At 43.1% G+C, this 18,458-nt stretch overlaps 1 protein-coding gene across 1 annotated transcript; it reads right to left on the reverse strand.

Annotated features, from left to right (window-relative positions):
* Positions 1-576: 576 nt before the first annotated feature.
* phrf1 (PHD and ring finger domains 1) lies at positions 577-17,553 on the reverse strand. The gene is made up of 20 exons (XM_078283100.1): positions 17,512-17,553; positions 16,811-16,888; positions 16,538-16,671; positions 16,235-16,351; positions 15,608-15,801; positions 15,329-15,412; positions 15,020-15,153; positions 14,758-14,849; positions 14,278-14,456; positions 12,330-12,462; positions 12,039-12,154; positions 11,679-11,872; positions 11,106-11,228; positions 10,788-10,942; positions 7,673-9,677; positions 5,658-6,928; positions 5,349-5,416; positions 4,750-4,914; positions 4,414-4,542; positions 577-3,161 (listed from the first exon to the last, which is right to left on the reverse strand). Exons 3-20 carry the CDS (start codon positions 16,623-16,625, stop codon positions 2,997-2,999), a joined length of 5,412 nt encoding a protein of 1,803 aa, XP_078139226.1. The 5' UTR covers positions 16,626-16,671; positions 16,811-16,888; positions 17,512-17,553; the 3' UTR covers positions 577-2,996.
* Positions 17,554-18,458: the final 905 nt, after the last annotated feature.

Raw genomic sequence — 18,458 nt, forward strand, 5'->3', positions numbered from 1 at the left:
TATTATTTGTTTATACTGTTATTATACATAATTTCTGTGGTGAATCCTGATAATCACACGTCACTGTCACTATCAATCCAGAGATTGTAACCAAAATATGCTGTGCAGGTATCTGAACAGCATCTTCACATGCATCCATGTGTGTGGACCGGTTTTATGACCACCACAGTATGTCAGAGTAGATCTGCACAGACTTTTACAGCTGTCTTTATATGTAGCACCCTACAGGCTGTTGCAGGGACATTTAACCCATAGCACTCTTGCTGTATGAGCTGGCCTGTCAGATGGTCACTGTGATAGAGGAGCGGGTCACTGAGCAAATCATTAGCAAGTTTTCAAGTCAAGATAAGCTTTGATACAGATAAGGCCACTTTACTGTAAAATACAAAAGTCAGGGATCAGGATTTAGCTGATTGGTGTTAATCTGTTAGAGTTAAAGCAAAATGTTGAAGAGATCCAATAATGAGACCAACTTGTGAGGGAATGTCCTTGGAGGAGCTCTCCCTATCCAGCCCTTACACTGTAGCTTAAAGTTCATTAATCACATTATTTAATGATAATCCAAAAAGAAAGGAAGACAAAGATCATTATTTTTTATTAAAACATTGTCCCAGAAAAACATATTTACAAATAATCAAGCAGAGCCTCTGTTTTCAATCTGCCATGGCTCAGTTTGAAACGGTAACACCAGAGAGATCAGGTGGTTACAGGCGGAGAAACGCCAGCAATAGTAATGTAATGTGATGTAATAACAGGCATCACTATGATTCTGATGGAAATGGAGTCTCTCCACAGTAGTGTTATTAATTCAATCAAATGTTACCAGTTCGAGCCCCTTAATCCTTAAAGCGGCAACCAGTTAACAGGACAGAATATGAGCAAAGAACTGAATTAAATTGGGACAAATCCTATTCATCATCTATGATTTATTATCATTTTGTGTTCCCTCTTTGAAACACCTGGCCTATTTGATCAAGTAAATGAAGAAAAATACAACAAACAATAAAATACATTCAGATAAACATGAGCACCTGTTTTCAAATCCTTACACTCCTACACCTCCATTTCACAAAGCCCAATAAATTCCAATGACAAAGTCCAAGGCGAGTCCAACCACCCCCTACTGAGTCTCTACTGCAGGCACACATGCTATAGACACACGGAAACGGTGAACCAGCAGAGATGAGTTTTTCTGCACACTTCAATTTAAGTTTAAGAGGGCCAATGAGGATTAGTGAAAGACATCACAGAGTCGGGTTTAGCTTAAAGATACAATGACAAAGCAGTCACATTCAGGTCACAATTAAACACTGCAGACAGAGATTTAATGGAAGGATTGTTAAAATGTCCCCAACTAAAGGCATGCGTTCCTATCATACCTTCTACACTGGACAGAGCTGTGGCTTTCTGGGTGTGTCCAAACTATAAATTGATCTGATATAACCTTGCAACTATGGGATTATCAAGTATAAGACTTTGCCAAATTGTGTTAGGAGTTACATTAGTCATTGCACATGTGATATGACAGGAAATATTTTGTAATCATACAAAATTATGAGAGCACCAAGCTGGACAGCAACAAAATCTAGACTTGAAACATACTGTTTGCATGAAAGTGAGGTTGTAACTCATTGGGCAATAAGAAACTAATTCTGTCATACAATCCCTTCTACCCAGACTCCAAAATATAATCAAAGCTATACTAAACTCTGGGCATATATTGGCTTAATCAAGCATCTGCTGTTTGAAAACAGAATGCCCCTGACACAAATTAGGTTTCACTTATTTAGGGAAGGAGAGTCTAATGGTTTTTAATTTTCCCCAGATTGGCACAAGAACAAAATAACCCCTTGCCACCTTCTCTAAATTTCAATCACAAGCTGATAAACTTCTTACAAGTTTTGGAATCTCAACATTACCTTTTTTTAAGAAAACAAGCAGGTCCAAAGAGACGAGTTTATTATTTGAGAAGAGTGGGGCTCATTATTCATTTCACACTTCTGAGCTAAAATCAATTGTACTATGCTGGACCTCAATCATTTCTGCTATGCTCCAACAATGTTCCACAATTCGTTGTGGATGGTTAATCACCAGGCCATCAGAATAGAGCTTAGCTCAGTAGTCCAAAAAGGGTTTGTTAAGTCACTTAATGTCACACTAAACCTTAGCTCATTAGACAGTAGACACTGATATCAAAGATGTGGAAGACAGACAACAGAGGCATTTCAAAATACAAAACATAAACCAATCAACTTTTATAAACGAAAACCATTCATTTCAATCATTCGCAACAGGCAACCAAGCTGAAAGGAACATACAACTGGATGTATCAAATCTATATTATTTACAACCAAATCTAAAATTGTTTTATTACTCTTCCTATAGTTTTTCTACAAAAATTTGCATAACAGTGTCTTTCCTCAATGTGACAAGCTCCTTAAATATGCAAATCTCAGCATATTTGTATGCCACTTCTTAACCACAAAATTAGGTTTGCCACTGATAAATACCCCTTCCCTCCCACAAAAACAAAAAGGCCATAGAAAACTAAAAGCCCACACTGCATCCTCCCAGACATTATGCCTGTGGAGAAAGCTACCTGATTTATCACTCAATGAGAGGGTCTTTGAGATCTGCCTCTTTAAGACACAACCTCTGGATCTCTCATCGAGTTTTTGAGCTGTACTACACAAAGACTGGTGCTTGGCAGTGACAGTCCAAGAGCAAGACACCACTGGGTGCTCTTCAAGTGATCAACAAAAAATTGTTTTCCACAAATTTGCATGAAAAAAAAAAAAAAAAAACTAGACGTAATAGAAAATGCCCCAACTCCACCTCAAAGCAGTGAACAAAAACTAACATAATGCTATAGATTGGGTATGTCAGAGCATCTGAGTCCACACCCGATGGTATGATCCAGTCAAAGTAAAACACAGATGTGTATGGCTGAGTGTTTGGGATGGGTGTGCCTGTCCTCGCCCGCGTTTCCTTCCTCCTTAGGGGCTCTCAGAGTCTTTCATGGCCTCAGTCTGTCCCTCCTGTGCCTTCTCTAAATCCTCTCCTTTCTTGTGTTTCCTGGCATGTTTGTATTTGTCCACGTAGGCCTTGACCAGATTGGCCACCTTCACTGGGTTGATCTCCCCGCTCTTGCTATGGCATACCTAATGAGCACCGACAGGAAAATGACATGCAGATTACTCAAGGAAAACATTCAAATGACTACCTGAGACAGAGAAGTGGCCCAGGCTATTTGTCAAAACGCTACTGCGCTCAAATGTGGGGCCAATGTGAGTAACCTTTAAGGGCACTTTCACACCTGCCATGTTTGGAGCAGTTTAATCAAAGTTTGCAGTGTTTACCCGCCTGGTGTGCTTCGCTTGGGCAGGTGAGAACAGCCTAACTGAACTCTGGTGCAGACCAACCAAGCGCTCCCTGATCCGCATGAGAGAGCCGGTCTCTTTCCAAGTCAACCGGATCGTTTTAAATGAGAAAACAATTCGGTCACAACGCTGCCATTGTGGGTTTATTGTATAGTCATTTGTTGTTGTTGTCAGGAACAGTTTAATCTGCTCATTGGTCAAACTGATAAGCTTTAGCCTATCTCCCTTGTAAAGCAGTTAACAGGTCATGATAACAACGTTGCATCACTTCCAATTCCAGCTGTCTTCGCTGACATCTGCACCAGATGGAACATGTGCATCAATATATTATTGCAGTATCCACAAAACAAAAGAACACCATAGGATGATCACTAGCAGTGTCCAAAACTAACTTTTTGGCTCACACACCAAGGGCTGGAAAACTAAACAAAACAAAAAAACCTGCCAAGAACATATTCTACCTGCCAAAATCATTAATATACATAGGACCTATATTCCATACACATGTGTCATTCTACCCATTTTCAGTGCCATTTCATCTATAGAATCAGCATGTTAATTAAAAAATTGCTCACTCATACAATGGCTCAAACGTTATAGCGTGTACCATTAAGGTGAAGTCCTAATCGCAGCAGCACACGTTAAAATCCGGCTCGTGTCCTTTGCTGCATGCCATCCGCTCTCTCTGATTACTGATTTATCCACCAAAGATAAGGTAAATAAGAAGGTAAATTCAGACCGAGATCACTGCCATCAGTGTGAATGCAATATAGAGCTCCATATACTGTTGTGTATAACCCCTTAGTAGTAAATAGTAGTAAAATTAGTAAATTCCTGACCAATGAACAAAAGAGATTTGAGAGCACTTGGCTTTTGCTTACAAATTTTATTTTGCTTGGTTTGTTTTGCTTGGCAGTGTGAAATCCAATCAGACCAACTGAACAGTTTATCAATGTCACTCTGGTTCGGACTAAGCAAACAAAATATACGGTGAGAAAGCGCCTTTAGTATCTTGGCAAAACGTATAACCCACCTTCTGGACAGCCTTGCGTAGGATCTCTTTGTATTCATCCTTGTTGATATCTCTCTTCTGGTAGAAAGGCTTGATGGCTAGCTTCACCTCCTCTATAGCTCTTTCTTGCATGTGAAGCTTCTTCAAATACTGCTGGAAGGAATAAAACATCACTCATGTCATTATTTAACCTCAGACAACAGAGGCACCAATTACATGCTTTACATTCATACAATTATGTTTTATGTCAACCTGTAACACTATATATGAGCTATATATTCTATACATCTCAACAGATGGCATGGCACTAATCCAGATATCCAATTCAGAGCTGAAACATCTGAAAGCCTGCCTCACCTTGTCTTTCCTGGACAGATCCCCATCCTCTGCCTCACCAGCCTCCCCCTGCCCGGTGGTGGATGTCCCTTCAAGAGGTATGCCATCAGAGCTGGAGGACGTACTAAGGGGACCAGCACCGCCCCTCTTGGAGGGGTCACTGAAAGGGACAGCTCCTGGGATGTCCTATGAGAGTCAAGAGGGTTTGTATTTGAGATAAGAAAATTAAGACTAAAGGAAGTTTTTAAATATTGAGTTTCAGAGTATCATATGAAAATCACAATGAATAACTGCAAACCTGCACCTATTTATCATATTAAAATGATATCAAGCACTCATTCTTGGGTCAGTGATTTCATCATCAACAACTGAGACAACAATTTTCATTTCCACAGAAAGGCTTTTACTTTCATTTACTCTGAAAATGCTCCAGTATAAGTTTCAAGTTTCAATTCAAGTTTCTATCACGTGACTTGAATCAGATAATACATTAGCTTTCTCTGGGTAAAGACTGCCACCCTCTGGCCGTTTAAAGTCATGGAACGCACAGAGGGCTTCAGTAAATACTTGAGGCTGGAAATACTAGGGTGGTTCTGCAGTGACAAGTGGCTGAGTCCTACCTGACTGACTGAGGAAGAGGGTCTGCGAGCTCCTTCTTGCTTCAGCTTCAGTTTATACAGAGCCAGCTCTGAGTGAGGAAAGACAAAAGCATATTCAAAAAGACTTTAGCTGACAGCCACATTTAAAACACTTCTTTGATCTCTGCCTTCTTGGTAAAATGTCAAGATAAAGTATTCTAACTCTTTGGTCTTGAACTGTGTGTGTGTCAATCAACAACCAAAATAATACATTGTGTCTTTATTGGTGTTATGTTTGTTAGTGGAAAGCCAACCAGAAGTGGTGTGGCGCCATCTAGTGGTAATACTCACTACTTGCAGATTTCTCTGGTTGAGGCCCCTCAGGCTCCTGTATGTTCCAGGTAACCCTCTTCACTGGAGGCTTGGATTTGGCTCCGGCTATGGCCAACACCTGCTCTCCCTCATTCTTCACCTCCTCCCCTTCCTTCTCCTGTTTGACAGTGGCACCACTTCCCTCTGGCTTCTCAGACTTCACAAAGTCCAGGCTGTCTAGCATCACATCAACATTGAAGTCGTCATCAGAGTCTGAGGGTTGCTCAACTTCCTGCTTTACAGGGACCATCAACAGAACAGTGGTTGGTTGTTCTGCGGGGGCCAATGATACTGGTGGAGACTGACAGATTGCCCCCTGGAGACTGTCTGCTGCGACAGGTGTGGATATGGAAGGAGAGGGCTGAGAGGTCACTGTTGAAAATGAGGCGACATTAGGGGGCGAGTGATGGCACAACTCTGGGGAAGCTGGCTCAGATTTAATTGTGACAATTTCACAAGTCTCAATTTTGATGGGGGCCAGTTGCTCTTTTTTGATCTCCTTCTCTTCTATGCCTTTGACTGCCACTGGAGAAGGCGGTTCAATTTCTTCTTTCTTGATTGGTTTAATACTTGGAGAGTCTTCAAACATATCAAGAGATGGTAGTTTTTCTTTCTTAATTTCTTTGACAACCTCTGGCTCTTTAACCAGTTTTGCTGTTGAGGCCTGGCTCTCTGCCCTGAGGTCTTTGCTTTCCTTTTTAACCTCAGAGACAGAACTACAGGAGGGTATCTCCTGTTTTTTCACTCTAGCATCTTTATCCTCTTTGAGGGAGCTTCGAGAGAGATCCTTCTCTTTCTTCTTGTCTCTTAATTGCTTCGCGTCTTTAGAGGATGAAATAGAGGACCCTGGTGCCTTCTGTAAACTCTTGGATGATCCTTCTTCTTTCCTCCTCTCTTTTGAGCTGGATCTGGACCTGTGTCTCTTTTTGTCTTTTGATCTGGACTCAACCTTGTCTCTGGAGTGGGAGGAAGATGATGGCTGTGATCGTGTGTGATCTTTCCTCCTTTCCCTGGATCTAGATCTGGACCGGGAGCATGATTTTGATCGCGATTTTGAGCGAGACCGACCGCGTCTCTTGTCCTTTGATAGCCGACCTCTATCGCTGTCTTTCCCTCTATCGCTGTCTCTCCCTCTATCACGGTCGCTCCCTCTATCCCGGTCGCTCCCTCTGCCATCATTCCTCTCCCTGCTCCCACGCTTATGCTTCTTCCTCCTCGAGCGCTCTCTGCTGCTAGAGCTGGAGCCAGACCTAAAATCAGTAATGATAGTTAAAACCCTTAAAGGATAAGGCCGGTGTTTTTTAATGCATTGCTTACCGTCAACAAATCCTATGAAAATAACAAAATCAACAATGTGTTTGCTCTACTCCTGTTACTTTCTGACTTCCCACGTACCGTTTTTAGCCGTCAACCCGGAAGTAATTGGCTCCAATTGTAAGCTAAAATCCTTGAAATACAGCTCACAAAGACATAGTTTCAATTTTAAAAATCGCTAACTGTTACCACGAAAAGTCAGACTGTTGTAGTTATTACCAAATCAAATTCAAATGGGAATAAATTCTTCATTACACCGGGGACTATTTTCAGTGTTACGGAACTACTTTCCTGAGATTGCGTTCACAGCCGGCTTATTAAGTTGTTTGAGGAAAAAGTCGGCTGGCCCGGTGCATCGCGATGATGAAATATGCTGCCCAGAGCAGCGGCATGGCTCTTTGACATGTTTTTAATCGTTTTTTTAATACAATGGAGTTCTATGGCTGCTGGGACATGGCTTCATTGGGCACCGGCTACATGGACGAGACTTGCTGGTAAAACAAAATCATTGCCGATTTTGTTATTTTCATAGGATTTGTTGACGGTAAGCAATGCATTAAAAAACACCAGCCTTATCCTTTAACAGAAAGCATCTATTTGCTCCTCAGTACAGGTCTAAGAATCCAAAACATATGCTACATGGGATATTAGGCAAATGATAGTGTAAATGACATGTTTACCTGGATCGTCTCCTGTCTCTGGATCGTGACTGTGACCGCCGTCTCTTCCTGCGTGACCTATCAGAAGAATCAGACTGGGAGCTGTCTGAGGGGGAGCGTGCCCTCCTCCTCTCTCTGGACCTTGACCGTCTGGAGCTCCTCTCTCTGTCCTTGTCCCCTCCTCTCCTCCTGCCTTCCTGGCCTGAGCCATGTTGGTCTCCTCTCCTGCCTCTGCCCGTCTCTGAACTGCTAGAGCTAGAGCGACGCTCCTTAGGTGACCCACCTCTTTTGGAGGTTTTCTTTCCACAGCCCAAGTCCCTTGCTGGGGACTTGGATCGGGACTTGGACCTGTTAGGACTGTCCCTAGGCTCAGATTTGATCTTTTGTTTCTTCTTGGTGGGAGCTGAGCTGGATGTTGATGAATCTGTCTTATGGATAGAGGGGGTCCTGTTGGGAGTTTGGACATTCTGCCCACCCTCCTCCCCTGGATTCTCTCTCTCAGTCTTTACAGGAACCCGGCTGTGAGGAAGAGGTGGAGTGGATTCTGTTGTCTCTGATTTCAAAGGATGTTTGACGCTGCGACCACACCTTTCACCTTCCCTAGCATCAGCTAACTCTGGTTCTTTCTTAACTTTAGTGTCAGGTAATGCTGTTTTTTTCTCAACCTTAACGTTGGCTAATCCTGGTTCTTTTTCAACGGTGTCACATTCTCCTGAGCCTCGGTCCTCCTGTGATAAATTCTCCTGAGCACTGGCCCTCCTTGGTTCCTCCTGTGAGATGGTAATCTCCTGTGTCTCAGCTTTCACAAGAACCAAGCCCTGCTTGCTTTGCTTTAAACCATGCTGGCGTCCTAGACCAGGAGTCGTCCCCTCAGATGTTGCATGTTGGGAGTTCCTGTCCAGACTCTCGCCCTCGGCTTCACTGTCTGAGCTGTTCGACTCCGATAGAGTGGGATGAAAGGGGTCATAGATATCAGTTTCCTCCTTCTCCTTTTTGACCAGCGTACGTGAGGCCAGCAGCAGCTGTTTATCCCTGCGCTGCTGTCTCTTTCTTGTCTCCTCTTCCTCTGCACTCCAGTGTTCGTGTGTGCTCCCTCCAGCAACTGTGGACGACGCATTGCTCAGCCGCCGTGACTGCCATGAGTTCCCACTGGAGTTAATGCGGAAGCTCACTGTTGATGATGATGATGATGAGGAAAAACATGGCTGGTTGGCTGGAGAGCCAGTGGAGGAGGAGGAAGAGGAGAATGAGTTGGAGAAGGTTGATGAAGAACCTGCTCTGTCAGGCCTGTGCCTCTGGGCCTGACCTTCAGCCCTGCCTTGCTGCTGGTCCGCACTTTGCTGTCTACCTTTGTCCCCAGCAAGGCTATTCATGCCTGTTTCAGGCATGCCATTACTACTACCACCACCAGCACTGGCAGCAGCATTACTACCGCTTCCCCTACTATTTCTACTATTACTATCACGACTGCCATCTTGACTGGTGCCACCATTCGTGATACCACTGCTCTCCCGTTTTATTTTTGGTATCCTAGGTAGCACGCCTACATCCACCCACACAGGTTTTGCAGGTGCCTTTTTAGGTTGGGACTGTGGTGGTGCTGTCGCTTTGCTCTTGGAGCGCGAGTCTGAGGTGGGGTGGATAGAAGAGGAGGTGGTCCCTCTGTGGGATCCACAGGGGGCACCAACTCCAGTGGTTCCCCGGTGGCTATGTCCAGAAGAGGGGCTCGGTCTGTGGGGGTGAGGGGGCTTCAAGCGAGGATGACCTAGGGGTGGTAAATGAGAATGGGGAGCTGGATGGGTGTGGTTGGGCTGGGAGGGGGCGAATGGGGCCAGGCAAGGAGAGCTCTGGGAGGAAGGAGGTCTGTTCAGGGGGCTACAAGAGGATCCTGGTAGGTCTCCGTTATGGTGGAGAGGCAGAGAGCCGTCTCCTGGGTTGGGTGACATCCCTGGGTTGACCAGAGTGCTGGTTTCTCCTGAGCTGCTGCTTCTGCTGCTACCCGGCTTCAATGCAGGTGACAAACTCACTGTAACACAACAAATTTGAGGATGTTGAAACATCGACCAAGAGCGGCAAATACTGTACTACCAAAAATCAAGGCAAATATGATCTGAAAAGTTTTCCAGTGTATTAAAACGAAGAGGGAAAGGCGATTCCATTCATCCAGTATAGGTCTTGTTTGAAAGTGTTGACTTTCAGCAGTCACACTTCAGGCTTGAGACAACATAAATGCTCACTTCAAGAAGAACAAACAAGGCTTTATTTTCCTATGGTAAAGGTGCCGGGTCCGTAAAATGAGAGATGATGAAAAGATGTGTCTGATGTGAAAGAGGTGCTGGCTCATCCCACTACAGTTTCTAGGCATGCGGAAGAATGAGCAACAGAGCTCAGAGAAGTATAATGTCCAGTGTAACAGAGGTTATAACAAAGTATGGTTACGCTATCACAACAGATTTTTGGACAGATGCATAGAAAGACCTACATCTCTGCTGTCTTGCACTACATTAACAAGGAATATGAGCTGGTGTCCAGAGTCCTTTTCACAGCTCCATTTGATGCAGACACATCCGAAACAAGTGACAGCATGTGTGCCCTTTTATAGACCCCGCTTGTATGTGGAAAACGTTGGTATTTGTGACAAGGCAATTTTGAACACAATCAACCATCATGTTGGTACAAACTAGGAAAATAAGGCCAATGTTGAAAAAATCCTCTAAATAAAATAAATAAATATGGCTTTGAAATAATTTAATGCGTTTTTTTTTTTTTTTTTAATTGTTTGTTAGGGATAAAACCTCTAACTGATCTAACTGACTCAAATGTCTTCCAATTCAATGCTTCAAATGAGTTGTAGAATGTTTTAATTAAACACTTAAATGCAAAGTGAATGTATTAGATGCAGTTGTCTTATTAATTAGTCTAAACATTGCATTCATTCATTCATTCAATGCACATTAGGATGCAAAAGAGGTTTTTGAAAATATGTAATTTTGACATTGCAGGCTGGCAGGCAGGATCGGGTGCATGAAATTTCACTGGAGTTTGAACGGCAGTCGATTTAGCAAAATGTAAATTTTACAATAATATTTCAACTACATTGGTGAGATTTAAAAATAAAAAAACCAGACACACTTACTTGGCTTTGTAGCCTTGAGGGACCCGTCCCTGTTGATGACCACATCAGAGCTGTCCATCAAGAGCATGCTCTGTCCTGATAGGATGCTCCCCAACAGGTCAGGCACAGGAGTTGCCTCCACAACACCTGCTGACTGGGGGACGCCCACACCCCTCCTAGTATACCATAGCAAAATAAAACATTTAATTAGACTAGCCATAATTCTCAAGCATGCACCAAAATTAGATACCATGTTAACAACAACAAAGCTCACTCCACTGATGATACCGAACATATCATGTCAGGGCAATGGGAGGAGCGATAAAAGAGGGACGTTACCTGGAGAGGCTGGCTGTGATTGGTCGAGCTACAGGCTGATGAGAGCGAAGGGCAGAGTGAGAGATGCCTCGTCTCTTGGCCTCCAGCAGAGATGTGACCTGGACCTGCTGCTCCTCGTCCTCACTGGTCAAGTCAATACCAACAACGTTCAGTTTGACTGGTAGCTGCTTGGCAGTAGATATGTGCTCAACTAATTTATAAAAAAAACTAACAATTATACACATTTAATTTGAGACTTAAATGCATATTGTCTGCACAGGTATTAGATACTTAAATGGTGGATAGTGATAACCAAATAATGACTAATATGAACATGTCTTCATACCCATCAAGTAGAAAAGGTGGAAAACCGTATAATGCACAAAACAAGAAATTTATTTGCTAGAAATAGTGCTATATTTGTGCCTATATTTGTATTCATTTATTACTTTGAAGTGCTTATATTTGTTAGCACTATTTCTAGCAAATAGATCACTTGTTTTGTGCATTATACGGTTTCCCACCTTTTCTACTTAATGTTCTCCGACCCATTGGGAACCGACTTTTCCACTGCCTTTTTATGTGGATTCATACCCATCAACAAATGGATCCAGGTCGAATGGATCTCCGTAGACAGAGAGGGAGGCAGCGCCTATGTCAACGCGCATGCTTCCCAGATTGTGCTCCGAGGGCCGGTACACTGTGGGGAGGGATGAACCCTTCTTGGGTTTTGCAATCCCAAGGCTACGAGCAATACGGTCTCGGGGTGTTGCTTGCTTTTTCACCGCCTAGTGGGAACACCAAAACAGAGGCAGAGAGTGTAATCAATTTATATCAAAAGAAAAAGCCTTTTATGACTCAAAGTGAAATGAACAGTGCATTTCTCAGATTCAGCTTGAAATATATCCAGTAAAACAATCAAAACCAACTCAGACTGCGGTTAGACAGACTCACCAGTTTTCTTCTGGATTTTGTTCTCCTCACTCTCCGTTTCCGCCTCCTGACTCCTGTGCTTGCTGCTTTGCCTTTAGCTGAGGAGGTCTTCTTGCTTTTGCCTTTTCTGCGCCTTACTGCACAAACAATCACAAAGTAATCCCTCATCACAAACACATCATCATTCAGAACTCATAGCTATGTGTTTATGAGCGTGTTTATCATTCCACTGTTTCTGTATACGTGTGTGTGTTTTTCCCTCAGCCGATCTTGGAATTTGTAGTGTGTTTTATGTGTGTGTGTGTGCCTTGCCTGTCCTGCGCCGGCGGCTAGACGTGGCACGAGGTGTGAGGTCCCGTATGTACACAGCCGTGTTGAGCCCAGCCACCACAGCGTTAATGGTCTCATCCAGCCAAGTGGACTGTATCAGATACCTGGGAGCAAACTGGCAAGAGAAACTTTGCATCACTCTACAGATTCAGAGTTTCACACACACCAGTCTGGGCGGAACATAACTCCCACATGTGCATTACTCATCTCTAGGGTTGTCAAAAGTATCGATACTAAAAATTTGAAACTGATACAATACTCATTTGTAACAGTATCGATACCAGCAGTGCTTTCTCTTAATGAAAAATCAAACATATTATTTCTCCGCCTCCACTAGCCACACACACACACACACACACACACACACACACACACACACACACACACACACACACACACACACCCCTGCACCGCTGCCCACAGCCCCTCCTCTCACTAGTAGCAGTCAGCTGGGTTGTTGCCTCAGTCAGCAAACAATGCTACAGAGAGGTGCCGACGCGTCAAACTTGGCGAAGCACCTTAAGGACCGACACGCCAGTCTATATAAAGAATTTCGAGAAGTTAGCGAAAGTTCCCGTTTTAACATCACTGAAGCATTAAACATTTATCATAAACGTTAACGTACCCTGCACATCATCCGTTTTAGTTTAGCTAGCAAACCAAACGTTAGCTACAGAGCTAGCTAACGTTATCAAGTAGGTTTGACAGATGCCGGTTTTCGACCGGACTGTCCGGTTTTCAGATGCATTGTCCGGGCCCGGTCAGAAGGCTCGACCGGACGTTGAAATGTCCGATTAAAATCATTCTGTCAATAATAATCCACTAACTCTAGCCCTGCTGATTTTTCCCTATCATTGGTGGGTATCTGTTGCTTCAACAAGCTAAAAGTGTTCCGATAGGCTGATGACTAGAGCAGGCTAATCTGCTGTGTAAATGCAAAGTTTTGAATGAGTTTTATCGGGCCTACGTTATGGAGAAGCGTCTGTCTGTCCATCTGTCTCGTTTGCACCGGGATTTCCCCCTGCGTTGTCGTATATTAAGGGACTAGTTTGGGTCTCTGTGTCTGTGTTTTTTGCTTAGTTGCTTACAGTCTATGCTGCAGAGGCGAGGAGGCAATATGATGTTTCGCATGCTTGTGCAGTATAAACTCACTCCCCCTCAATAAAAAAGAGCAAATCATGACGGCGATCGACACCTGTCAATCAAAAGTGTGTTGTTTGATCTCAGACAACTTTAAAATATTGTTTTCATGCTAAAATTATATTTTAACATGAAAACAATATAAAAAAAAGCTGACCCGAATGCTTCGAAGCTTCTACCGTTGCCATGGTAATCGACGTCCAAATTAGTATTCGAATACTGCGTTTTTTTTGTTTTGTTTTGTTTTTTTTATTCATTGGACGAATCCATTTTCGTTTCCATCCTGTACATGCATACGGAAACGCACTGTATCCGGACATGTCTGGCGACGTGCCAGGAGATATTAGGGCCGCCACACATCCGTAATTCCCCGAGAACGCACAACTTTTGTGTACCGGAGATTTCTGTCACTGTACACGCCTCGTTAAATGTCAGCTCACTCCCGTATACTGTCGCAAATTACCAGATATCACTGTACACAGCCCTGTATCGAAGTTAGAAATTCTAGTATCGTGACAACCCTAGTCATCTCACACAACCGTTATGATTACCAGTCAAGGCGAACACGTCAGAAACATACATGCCATAATTTCTCTCAGTAGCGTCAAAAATGTTACCCAAAACCAACAAGCAATTAATGAGTCACAAATGCCATCCGTAAAACGAATCTGCACAACAATAAACTTCAAGAAATTAGTCTGCAGGGCCCAACCTTGAAGTGCAAAGGCATATGCTGTGGTAGAGTGTTGTGAAAGAAGCCAAGACAGAAGCGTCACGCCTCATGCCAAACCTGTGCCGTGCGTGCCTGCGTGATGCGATGGCGGTTGACGTTAGCGCGAACCCTCTCGCTCTGTTGGGTTCGGGCGATAGCTCTGGTGGGTCCGGCCGCTGAGGACCGGGGCCGACTGGTGGTGGGACGGGCGCGAGAAGAGAGGCTCTCTGGCTCACTCAGCTCCTCTGCTGAACCCCCTGAGTCAGAAAGATTTAATCGACTGACTTGTGAAAGGACGCTTGTGAGTTCAGACAATGTTTTGAGTTCTTGAGTACTGTAATTTGGAAAGTAAATTTTGTACTGAATGACGCTGTGAGCAATTCTGTAGTTTATATGAAAAAAAAAAACATGAAAACATTTTCTAACAATTCACCAATTTCAACTATGCAAGAGATATTACAAATATTTGTCAGATTTTGCTTTTTTTCTCCTTCAAAAGACTCCTGGCTGCCTGATTCCAATTATTTTTTTGAGTAAGTAATAATGCACAAGACTTACTTGAATGACGGTTGTTAGCTTCGCACTCGGGGCAGAACCATTCCTCTACAGGAACAGCATCCAGAGGTGGTGTGAGACACTCCATATGGTACCTACCATGACACAAAAAGGCAGAGTAAATTTCTCCACAGATGCCAAGGGCACTGAGACAACAGGCTTTGTAAAGACTCTAAAACTAACTTTGACAAAGTGAGCTGTTCCGAACTCGGCTTTCACAGCACGAGCTCAAATGGGGCAATTAGCGGCATAATATCCATCTCACCCAGCATCACAGCCGTCACACAGCAGGAGGCGGTCCTCGCGGTCACTGCCCCCACACACCTCACAGCTGGTCTGCTCCAGGTCCAGATCTACCACTTCCTCCTGACCTTCCTTCACAGGCTTCTGCACCGTGATCTGAATGAAGCCGTCACCACAGATATCGCACACAAGCAATTACTCAAGAGGATGGAAATATATACAGTGTAAAAGCCCTTGGACAAATAAAGGCAAAATTAAATATAAAACTGAAGTTTAAAAACAAAAAACAAACAAACAAATGGGTATTTAACTGAAGAATGAATGCACTCACCATCTTCTGAACTTTGCCTCCATAACACTTCCTTAGGTATATGTTGCTGAAGACAATACGGTCTACAGGACACGAGTTTGCATTCTAAATAGTGGAGAAGAAAAATAGAGACTGGAATTGAGGCATTCTGCTTTCTCTTCCACTGATGATTTTATATATATATATATATATATATATATATATATATATATATATATGTATATATATGTATATATATAGACACGTAACATTTTCTCAAACAATGCACTTCCGACTCCTTCAACCTGAAGTCAGACCCACCTTGGACCACTCCAGGATGCAGTCGAGACAGAAATAGTGCTCACAGCTCTCCGGTGTGGCCACAGGTTGGCTGCTGAATGAGTTCAGGCAGATGGGACACTTCTCTGCGTCGTCGTCTGAGCTCAACCCTGCGAGGTCAGCAGAGGTTCCCCCCGCTGCCGCCTCCACGGCCTTACCATCTTCCTCCTCTTCATCTGAGAAAAGCAGGTAGAAAGATATTGCGTGTGTGTTATACATTTGAAATAGCTGAAATAATATCTTGAAATCTGATGTTGTGACAAGTGACCATTCAAAATATCATTACAGAAGATGTTATTATAGCATAACACACGAGCAATGGTCAGACTGGTGTGTAGTGTATCACAAGTTTTCTCACTGAACTCTACAGGGAGTTTAGTGAAGGTTAGGAAGGTTGTAGAAACCCCACTGTTTAAGAGCTCAGGTGCAGCTTGAAATAGAGCAGCAAAGAGGGGAGGATAGATTTGTAATGAGCTGTAACTTTTTTGAATCAATTGTCATGTTGCATCATCCTTTGATCCATAGAAGTTGAGCAAATGATGATCAAACAACAAAAAAAGGATTAGCACTCATCCTTCACAATAAAAAAAATTGCATTCAGATTCTTACCATCACTGTCATCCTCCTCCTCATCATCTTCCTCTCCATCAAGGTGATCCTCCTCTTCTTCCTCACCACTGTCTGATTCTCCCTCCTCAGAGTCCTCCTCAACATCGTCTGAGTCATCTAAGAGGATAAAAAGTGAAAGTAATAGACAGATGTTAGGTGAGGCTTGAGGTCTTAGAGTGTTTGATGCTGTACTCTATGACAACCAATGGGAGAAAAAAATGTGCTTGATAAAAACATTTCCTGGTTCATTCGTGAGCTCCTTTTCTACGTGGTGGAAGAAAATGCGCTAAACGGACGGAGTACCTGAGATGGCCCACACTGCAGCCCTCTTTCCTTTGCTGTGGGAGGCATTCTGGTTGATCAGCTCATCCTGGCTGTCGTCTTCATCCATGGCTGACCATCAGAAGGTCGGCAGAGCAATTTCTCTCAGAGCTATTCTCTAGAATTAATGAATGCAAGAGAATAGTACATACAGTTTGGTCAGTACCATGCACAAGTTTTTTATAGTGCACTAATTTTTATTCTGGCTCATTTAGAATTAAGTGTGTATGTTACATGTAGGCCAAAACTACTCACCGTTCAAAAGACAAGTGATGAGGGAATGTTTTTTCTTGCAAACTTTATGGCACTACAAGATTAAGTTTTGCCTCAGTCCTTAAGGATAGACAAAGCAAAGCAAAGATCATAATCAGCCACCAGCTAAAACATCAGTGGCTCTTGAAATTTCCACCAAGGTTTCCTTACTAATCACAACTGACAAAAGAAAAGCGTTATCAGGTTCATGAAGCCAGCAACACTGGGCTTCCCAGGTAGGCAAGGGACGAGAGCAGCTGCTAAACACACTGACTGTAGAGAAACGTGCTACTTAGCTAGCCGGCAGCAACTGCCTGCAGAGTCTGCTAAGCTTAGGTAAACATTTGTAAACAAAGAAGAAACCCCTGCAACAAACAGACTATTTAAAGTAAGCCTCATACAAAATGTGCAAGTAGCGCATATAAAGATAGCTAACGTTAAGCGTTGAATATCATATCGGGTGAACCTATACTTTGTTAACGTTATTTCACAAAAACGCTAGCAAGCTAGTTTAGCTAACGTTAGCTAGTAATATTAGCGTCAGCCTAGCCTGAGTATTGCTAAATTTAGCTAACGTCAACTGCAGGCTTGTTCGGGATCTGTACTAATGACATTCATAAAATGGGGCGACCCCACCAATTTTCCATTGGGCGCTCATAACGATGATGGCCTATTCAAACGTCCAATGTGTATTTTACACCTACCCTATTCAGCTGTGTGAGGCATGTTTTCAGTGATTTGAAGTCTCCACGGTTGTTGAGTGACACCACCGGCTGGATATGGACGGAAATGGCCGAGCGCACTCAGATCACTGTGACACTCTTAAAGAGACAGCATCCATTTATCTGGAATCATTTTTCTATCAGCATTAAAACAGATGAACGTGTTTGTCCCACATGCTGGACCTGCTGCGCTTTCCAACTTCACCACAGCAAGCACGCGCACCCGAAAAACAAAATAAAAGTAAAAGCAGGGATGTGACGGGGGCTAAACCTTATGATTTGCTGAATGGAGTTCACCCACCCTTTTAGCCTGACTGAAGTTATGACTTTAATTCATAGTGCACATCACACTAATTAGTATCAAATTGATGTAAGCCCTTTGAGAATAGGGTCTTTTAAAATAGCCTAAAATAATGCTGAATATATTATTGGTTTTTGTTTATATTGGTGCTTGTTTGACTTACAGTGAGGTCATATTTTACCCACTTTTTATTTACCAATATCACTGAAATATGCATCCATTTCGAGTTTTTAAAATCTGTCAAGGCCTAAATCTTGAATAGGCCTAGCTTGTTAGTTATCCCAATACATTTATGTATTGGGATATGTATTGGCATATTGGCACATTGGGACATTTATATAGGACACTTCATTCACTTCTGTCTTCCAAAGTCTGGTGGATTTGGATGAAACATTATAAAGGACTATAACTTTAGTAATGTGGTGAATACAATATCTTATGTAAGAGCCAATGAGACTGTACACACGAGGCACCCGGCCCATCACCAATAGTCCACAGCCATCAAGTCTCTGTCGCCCCCTACTGGTGACTGTAAATAGACGAAAACAGCTGTTACATAACACATGGTAATCCTGATTTGCTGCTTTCTATCGTGAGGTAATGTGTATCCTGTCTGTGGACTTTCTCT

Source organism: Centroberyx gerrardi, chromosome 4, assembly GCF_048128805.1.
Source record: "Centroberyx gerrardi isolate f3 chromosome 4, fCenGer3.hap1.cur.20231027, whole genome shotgun sequence".
NCBI classification, from domain to species: Eukaryota; Metazoa; Chordata; class Actinopteri; order Beryciformes; family Berycidae; genus Centroberyx; species Centroberyx gerrardi.